Here is a 9,739-nt window from a genome sequence, read left to right as displayed (position 1 = left end):
ATATATATATATATATTTAATGTTAGTAAAAATATCACCAAAATCATTTATTTCTCTACTGTTAAAATTTCATTTTGTATTCAACATAAAGTTTCATACCTTCTACTTAGGGAAACAAATAGATGTTTCAGATCTAATAAAATAATTTTACTTTCCTATTATTTTTATCTCAAAAATCAAACCTCAATTGATTTTTAACACCTCATATTTTTCAGAATCAAAGTATATACTTCCCTACTGACAAAAATAATTAAAATATATTTAGTATATACCTACATGTATCAATATTTTTAATCTTTCAAATCAACACATAATTACCTTTTATTACATCTAAAACTTTCCAGAATTAAATCAAATCTAATATTAACTTTTTTTGAGAATACTTACTTTGTAAGTGGATTTACACTAAAATCTACAATCTCCAATGCTTTCAGGTGTTTAATATTATCTGGAATATTTTCAAGGTCTGCAATAAACAACAGAAAATTAGTTGAGACAATAATCATACTTGTTACACCAACAGCTGAATAAACAACAATTATATATTTTGAAAAAACTGCAAATAAAAATATACAGAAAAAACATTTTTCTATTGTTTCATTAAGTTATTCCACAATAATTACCAAGATATAATCATTGTTACACCTGCTGGTCTCATCTACAACATTAAAAAAACAAAACTACTAGGATACTAAAATTTTTAAATGGGTTTTATGAGGTAATGTAAAATATATGTGAAATGATGTATTTTTAAATATAGTATGCTAAGTAGTGGTGTTTATAGTTCACTTGGAAGATCAATTTTGATTATATTTTAATCTTTAACTTTATAAACTAGAAGTCCAAAATTTGTGACCTGACAGTGACAAATAGTAGAACAATACATCCAATTCAACTGAAAGGAAAGCAGCTTCAAACTGAATGAAAAGTCCATGCCAATGAAACAACCAATTTTGTAATGACAAAAAGCTTCACAACTGAGTCAAAGCTACCAATAATAGCTTTTCTATATGCAATTTGAGGGTGCAAGTTCAAATACATACAGAATTCAAAATTTGCATCATTTAGTTGGCCCTGACCAGCTAGGAGAATCATGGGTAGAGTAGAATACCAAAACAATAACCTAATTATCCCAAGTATCATCTAGTAGAAACAAATGGTAACACTGCTGTTATTCAAGGTGTTCCAAAATTATCTTTCCTATTTCAAACTTTAAGAATTCAATTACTAAAAAAATATAATGATGCAATTTTAGTCCAACTCAAACAGTTTTTAATTATGTGTTTTTGTTTTCACTCTATGAGTAGTGTTATCCCATAAAATGGCAACCATGAAAAGAAAGGCTCAATGTGTCATTTGGCTTGTAGGGTGGGCCAAATCTGTGGTCTCTGTGTTCACTAGACATTACTCCACCAGATTTATTTCTTTGGGGTATGTTAAGTATGTCATGTATTGCATACCTATAGCGAACATCGTGTAATTAAAGACCAGGATAACAGATGCAATCAACACTGTAACTATGGATATGTTGCAGTGAACATGGACTGAAATTGAATATCAGTTAAAAGTGCAGAGAGCCACTAATGGTGCACCCCCTAGAAGTCTACTGACATGTAAATAAAAACAGTTTGAGTTGGGCTACAAGATGTTGAAAACTGCATGATTGTATTTCTTTAGTTATTTAATTATTAAATTGTAATAATTTACAGATAATTTTAGGCCATCCTGTATATTACATATGGTGACTCTGCTGTTTTTTTTTTATATTAAGCATTTAAAATATTCAGAATAGATTAAGTTTCACTTTAGGAAAATTTATTTTGACTGGATACAATATTTCAAAAAAAATGTGGTTTGATACAAAAGCACTCAAAAAATAGAACACACCATTACTAAACTAATATAACTAATTTATACTTTGTTACATTAAAAGTAAACAGTATCTGGGCTGATTAAAATGTTGAGCATTTTTCCAATTTTATCTTCTCATCAAATATGTATTTTTATACTTTTTTCCTAAAACCATAGTTGTGTTTTCATCTGGTGAAAGTATCTTTTTTCACTTAAATCTCCCAAATAAAGCCTCTAGCTTTCTGTGGATCCCTGGCCTATTTCTAAACATTATGGAAATTACTATGATGTCTGAAATGAAAAGGAGGGTCCTGGAATGTCAGAATTAATCCAAACAAAGTACAACAAATATTAAATCTCAATGAAGAAATAACTTACTTATTTGGTCACTATTAAAGTAGTAACCTCAAGTCACATTATTATTTTATATTTTTGTTTTTCCTCCATTCTCAAAAACTTTCATTTTCAATTAAAGAGTTTTGTTTAATATTACACATAAACATATTTGCAATTGTGTCTTTCTTTAAAAAAATCAAAATGTGCAATTGATAAAATGGAATTAACATATGTATATACATGTTCTTTGGCTGGACTAGTAGAAGTTTTGTGAAATACTGATTAGAAAATTTGTGAATTTTGGACTCTGAATACATAAAACTAGGTAAGGAAAATAATGCACAAGAACTGTTTCTGAGCATCTTACTGGAAACAAAAACTGTGTTTATTATATTTTAATTTGTGTATTATATACAGTATTCCATCAACTTAAAAATTAAGATACAATGGATGGCAGTATATTTCACAAGTCAAAAATACTGTGACTAAACATTTTTTAGTTTAAAAAGTAATATACTTAATACTTAAAAAAAAAAGACAAATGAGAAATCACAAACCAACTTTTGGAAGGAACATTAAACCAATGAGCAGGTGAAAAGAAAAAGGATCAACTGCTAGTTTCAACATGAACAGAAACCCTTTCCAACAAACAGACAAATCTGCATATTGAACATGCAGGTCACATAAAACTTCTTCCCTGGATGTCTATAGTGCAAGTTTAAGGTACTTCATTTCCCAGCATCATTCTCATTTCTTACAAGAACTTTGGATCAGATAAGACAAATTACAAGTTGTTTATCAATGTAAGTTATATATACACTAGTGTAAAACCCATCAAAAATGACGGGAAACTACTGGAAATCAAAACCATTCTGTATAAAACTGGCAATACACAAAAGAATCCTGAATCCACTACATATAATTGAGAAACCATGCTACATATTTGGTGCCATATTGGTGATAAAAGATTAAAACATATCTGTACATCACTGCTAGGGAAGCTAGTGTCAGTTTCATCATACACATATATATATATTTACTTAAAATACAAATAATCATGCAGAAGGTGAGTTCACATTTTAATGCAACTAAAAATTCATAGATAAACTAAACGATAGAAGGAAATAATATAAGAACAATAAACACAGCCATAAAAACAAAAAGAATTTGCTATCTCACAACATATATCCCAGCATTTAATGACTATTTCCAAAGTCTTAATTGACATAGTTATGTGTTTTGTTTTTCTGACTGGGATTGTTAGCATGATTAAAAAACAAACAAACTGAAACATATACACAATAAAGCTAATTATTATAGAGGCAGCAGGTGCATAGAAGTTCTTAAAAACAGAAATAACTCAAAGTGGAAGGTCATGTATGCGAGTGTGTGCAGTCCTTCTATATGACATCACCAACCAGTTTACTAAACCAGTAATCAAGATTCCAGCAAAGGTTCAGTTGTATTGGTTCAAGCTCTTTTTCTCTAACTTTTCAATGTTTTGTTATTTCCTATTATGATACACAGTCCTACAAGTCTTCTTGTGGCAACACAAACCTATCTGATTCTGGAGCCTACCACTTGTTATTCATTGAAAACACTTCCCACTATCTTTCCTTAGCCTTGAAAATTATAGTGATCCTATATTAATTCTTCTAAGCACATAAAAGGAAATAATTAAAAATAACTAAATTTTTTTCATAAGATGACAATTTCCCAATTGGTGATGACTATTGTAACTCAATGCACTTTTATTAAAATATACAGTCCTTTATCTCAAATCATTTAAATCATATTTATATGCACAAACATACATTAATAAATGTTCTATCGATTAAGAAGTACACATAAGTGTCTCAAATGTTGTGTATGTTACATATGCTTTGTAATACACACACACACACACACTTATATGTGTATGTAAAAACATTATTTCAACAGTTAAATAAATATTAAAGAAGGAAGAACTGCATTAAAAATAGCAAGAACAAACTTGTGATAAAAAAAACACTTTAAATATCTAAACAAGCCTTAATAACTACAACAAAAATGTTGTGTGTATTAAAATAATCACCAGGGAACAGGCTGTGATGTGGGATATAAGATGTGCCATGAATTTTGGAGATGACTGCAAAAATAGGACCCACAAAGCAGTGGGGATATACTATCTACTAGTCTTAACCTCCTTCTACTTGTCTCACATGTTAAAGAAAGAAAAATAATCATAAAAGAAGCAAGAAAAATAAGAAGAATATATGTGAAATCTGTTGCAGTATCTTACAAATGCTATCTAGTAGAAACAAATGGTAACACTACTGTTATATATATGGTGACCCTGTTGTTCTTTTTATACTAAGCATGGTGTTTAAAGACACATAGGAACCCCCCTCTCATACACACATGGTAATATTGTTGCTGCTTCTATATTCTACATAATAATTACTAAAAACTAATTCTTTGTGGAATTTATAAAATATTCAGAGTAAATTAAGCTTCACTTTAGGAAAATGTATTTTGACTGGATACACTATTTCAAAAAAATGTGGTTTGATTCCAAAGAACTCAAAAAATATTACACACCATTAAAACATTAGTGTGACTAATTTATACTTTGTTGCATTAAAAGCAAAAAGTATCATTTCTGTAAAATATTTTATACAGGGTAACTGAAGCAGCTCTAGTTTAGTGTTTCCTCTTGACACCTCCACATTAATATATTATTAATGGAAACATCTTTAAAATAATGCTGGACAATGAGTGAGGGGGCTAGTTGTTTATGTAGGGCAGCATTTTCATCAAACAAGTTCTTGCTTTAGTAGTTGAATAAAGTTGTTCATTATATTTACTTCACATCATGCATATCTTGTAATCTTTGAAGAATGTTTTCATGAAGGTCAACAACTGACAAGCCCAACCAACGTGAATTTGTAATTTATAATATGTAAAAAAAAAGTAAATTCCATTTCTAGTTTCCTGGCACTAAAAATAATGGAAAGAAACCATTCTACAAATGAAAGTAATGACATAGAGGCTTACCCAATGATGCAAAACTTGAAGCCTAAAATTTAAAAAAAATATATTATGTCAACTCCAATGAGCAATTTTACTCTAATCTAGACAATGAGTATTGTCAATCAATACAAAACATAAAGATTGTAACTTATAAGTTCATAGTGTTGTTGAAAGGGGATTAACCTCTTGAGATGGTCTTTTCCTGTCAAGGACACAGACACAGTACTGAACAGGTACAAGCTTCTACAAGATACCCATTGTCTTAACCTAAGTAAAAGGATTAGCAGATGGCTATATCCTTTTGCATCCAGTTTACAAGTATGCCATAACTGCATGCAAAATACCTGCAAGAATATTTAGAAAAATTAACTGAATATACTTTACAACTGACATATTCCGTACTAGTTATGGAAGGGTAAAATTCTCAATTATGTTCCATCCTCTTTGTAGGTCTTCACAAACCCAAACATTAAACTTTACTGGCCAAATTGACAAGATGTCACGACAGCTATGTGAATGGAAATGCAAACTTGAATAGCCAGATAAAAAGGAAAACTAAATAAAATACAACTACAAAAATAAAAAAAAAATATTAAAAGTCATAATTTACAAACTACAAAACAGAATCAATCAAATTTACACGGTAAATATCAAAATGAGCAAATCTCAAAATTAAACCATAAAAATAAACTTTTAATGCTGTCCAGGTTCCTACTATAATTTTAAAACTTACAAAGCAAAATTGTAAATACAAAGTAGAATAAAATACAATTACATCTGAAATTATTGCAATACACAACAACAACAGATTTAAATGAAACTGAAAATTATAAAAAAGATTTTCTTTTGTGAGTAAGTAATGACTAAAAAAAGTTAAATTTCACCCTTCCATAACCAGTTTAGAATATATTTGGTCAGATATATTCAGGAAATTTTTCTAAATTTTTGTGCAGGTGTTCTGCATGTAATTTGACATTCTTTAAAACCAAATTTCAAAAGGTTGTAACATATACTAATCCGGTTACTCAGATAAATCTTGCATATGTCATTGGTGGAGGGAGTGAACAAACTGATATGAGTTAGGAGTTTTACTCCTCAATAAATGTAATTTGGAAGAGTGAGTGACACGTATAGAATTGAATTTGGGTATTTTGTACTTTCAATGTTTTATCTCAATTTTGAAAAGAAATCAGAATTTTCAGTGAGGAAATGTGCAGAAACTTTCTCAGCTCAGCAACAAGCAATAATTAAAGGAAAAGTGGAAGTCAGTCAGTAAGTATGAAGAAGACTGAAACAATTTTTGTGAATAAAAATTTGATTTTACTTGTTCATTTGTGTGTGTATGTGTTTCTTTGCTTTGCTGTTCATGTTTGATTTATTCTCTGCATAACATTCCCAGAATATGCATTTTGAGGATACTTTTGAACTTAACTGTTGATTAACATTAGAGCAGAATACCTCATGTTTGGTCTTTCTGGTGTGCAGTGCCTATCCTGCACAACATGGTTGCCATTTTAAGAATACTCTAGAGTCACACATGGATCACCAACACCCATTTAACCATGGTGGGCAAAGAACTTTTCACAAACAGTTGACAAAGCAAATACATGAACAATGCATTGCCCACGATGTTACTTCATGTAAGCAACAATTCCCAACAACTTAGGTTGAAGCTCTGTTTGAGATTTCACCATAGTCCTCTTATGAGTGCAATAGTCTGTAAGGCAATTTACAAGACTTGTGACTTCATTAACAAGTCAGAATTGAAAACTCCAAGTTAACTCAACCTGTGATAGATCAGATGTTCAGCTAACAATGATTAAACACCACAATCAATCAGACCACATCCCAAGATTTTCTTGGAAAAGATCATTGGATATGGATATAACACATGCCATGTCATGCATTATTCATGGCAAATCCAGTCATCACTATGATTCCAAGTGATAGAGTACGTGAAATCCACACAGCTTTATACAGAACAATGTATACTGGACAAACCCCTGACCATACATCCCCTGTTGGCAGCCAACAGTCAGTGAGTTAAACTATCTCATATATATGCGAGTTCTTCCACCACTTGTTGTCATAGAGATAGATCCCACATCCAATAGCAAAGGAGGGGTAGAATGGCAAGCAAACACCTAACACCAGTTACTGAAATTAAATCAACTACTTTACAACCACTGACCAAAGCATTGGCATCTCAGCCAATCATCAGAACATATAGAGTGCTCCTCCACTGCTGTTTTCTCATCTGAGACCTCAGAAACAGACAGATATAAACTACCAGTGTCTTCCTCATGATCAACATGCTTATCCAACTCTGATACCTGGAGTAACCAGTTCTTCGGGGATTCACAGTGATATCATAATTTATTTCATAAAACTGTTGACAGACAATATATGGATCAGTCTAGCCAAAACAAAGTTATTTCTGTGTAGCAGGAACATACCAAAACCTTAAACGATCACCAAGCTCAAAAATTCATTCTATTACTGTTTTGTCATAACATTTCTTTTCAAATATGGCCACTTCCAATTTGCTTTCGCATAAATTCATGCAATCAGATATTGTAGAACACAGAAATTTCACATATTCCTGTGAACACTCTAGTACATGTGCAATGGATGAAAGGTCATACACCAGATCCAATTGGAGCTGTACTTCTCATATGAATATTAGAAAATTCAGAGAATAATCAGATAACTGTTCCTCAGCTGCATGGTATACAGTAAGATTGATCCCAATCTATTTGGTCAGAGTTAACAAATTTAACAAGTATATGCTTGACAATCCATAACATCTATTCCAACAAACTAACTAACCAAGGATGAAATGGTGATATGTGTATTTTTTCCACTTAACACTCAACATAACACTGCAAGTAACTGGCTGTTGAAGTTAGCTCCATGGTCCACAGAAATTTCTTCAGACATGCCAAAGCATAATATCAGTTGATCAGCCAACACATCTGGGATGGACTCTGCTAACATCTCAGACAATGGAAAAGCTAAAGCCCATATGGTGAAGTAATCAATAATCATGAGTATATAACAATTATTTCTGCCAGTTTTGGGAAAAGGAACAGCTATATCCAGATGATTCTCTCAAGAAGGGAAACTCCTACTCTCTTTTGGAATTTTCCCTGATGCTGCCAGTTTTTCAGCTGGGCAGCACATATGATACAATTTCTACACCATCACTTAAGCTCTTGATATGAAAAACACTTTCATGTGTTTTCAATAGTGTGTGACCCTCCTAGTCATTGCATTTCTTGCCTTAGAACAATGGAGATGACAAACTTCATCACATGTTTACTACCACATCTGTTGGTTCATAATGATAGTACAACATGTATCCTGCACTCATATTTGGCTATACATGTACCAAATATTGTTTGCAACAGTACTACACATGTCAGTTTGTGATGGACACATTCTATTTTACTTTACAGCACATAGTGTCAAACTATGTCTGGATCATTCAGTTGCTCTTCTCAAAGTTCCTGATTGGTCAACCGTGGTGTATATACAAATGAAGACTTGTTACAGCTGGTGCAATGGCAATGTGTTGCTGGTGTATACCAGAGTCTTAAACTATCACCAGGCTCAAAAACTCATTCTGATGTGGCTGTTCTGCAGAAACTGGCTACAAATCATCAATCATATGACATGCAACACAGAAAGATGTGTTTTTACCACTTATTAGAAGGTAGGAGCTAGCCCTCAGCCATGTGATTGAGAAACTCCTTTTTTATGCTCATGAGAATGTACATTCCATGTTTCATTTTCAAGCCTGCATTCTTATTAATGCACTTGAATAACATTATCAGCTTCTTATCTACATCTTCAAATGTGTGCGACCAAAGAGACCAAAGAAACGTATGGCATCTACATAGCCGAGACATCTCTCCCACTACAGTAGTCTAGTCTCTCAAAACAGGCAGGCACATCATGAAAGTTGCATGATGTGGATTTCATACAATCCTTCACAAGTACTGAAAACAGTCTTAAGTCTACCTTGATCACCCAGTTCATTTTTTCCAATAATCAAAAACCAGATCTTCTTTCATCATTCAGCTTGATTTGACAGTATTAAATGCCAGGCTTACACAATTTATCCAACAGGCAACTTCCAATACATACAGACATTCATCTGTTTAATAAGGAAAGGAATTCATGTGTGTTACCACATTCACCCCCTCCAAATTCCTCACAGAACCTTCCTTCTTCCTGGCAATTACAACTGGACAGCCACACTGTCCAAAGATAGTATAATTCCATCCTTTAACACTGTCTCAATTTCAGTACTGGCAATCTTCTTGGTGCTCCAAAAGACTTGCACAGTAGCTGTTTTATCAGATACATGCCACATGTATTTATGTGACAACATATAATTTTTATCTGATCACATAAACATGTTAGCTAACTCCCTGACCAGTTTACTGACGTCATGTCTCTGTTGAGTCCTGAATTTTTGCCTTAACGAATTTGTTGTTATATATTTATTTTAATGGATTGAGTTGATATTTAAAAA

The 9,739-nt window shown here is 32.0% G+C and overlaps 1 protein-coding gene across 2 annotated transcripts in view; it reads right to left on the bottom strand.

Moving 5' to 3' along the window:
* LOC106457969 (protein scribble homolog) overlaps positions 1 to 9,739 on the bottom strand; it is a 256,183-nt gene that overhangs the window by 176,031 nt on the left and 70,413 nt on the right. For both annotated transcript variants that reach the window (XR_002610285.1, XM_022384070.1), the window contains exon 3: positions 388 to 466. Coding sequence is in view for 1 of the 2 variants with exons in the window: in XM_022384070.1 (XP_022239778.1) it covers positions 388 to 466 (79 nt within the window). In the remaining variant the exon portion in view is untranslated. The remainder of the gene's footprint in view (positions 1 to 387; positions 467 to 9,739) is intronic.

The sequence above is a fragment of the Limulus polyphemus genome, unplaced genomic scaffold (assembly GCF_000517525.1).
Source record: "Limulus polyphemus unplaced genomic scaffold, Limulus_polyphemus-2.1.2 Scaffold399, whole genome shotgun sequence".
Taxonomy (NCBI): Eukaryota; Metazoa; Arthropoda; class Merostomata; order Xiphosura; family Limulidae; genus Limulus; species Limulus polyphemus.
Note: the sequence above shows the minus strand (reverse complement) of the source record. Positions and strands in the feature narration are given on the sequence as shown.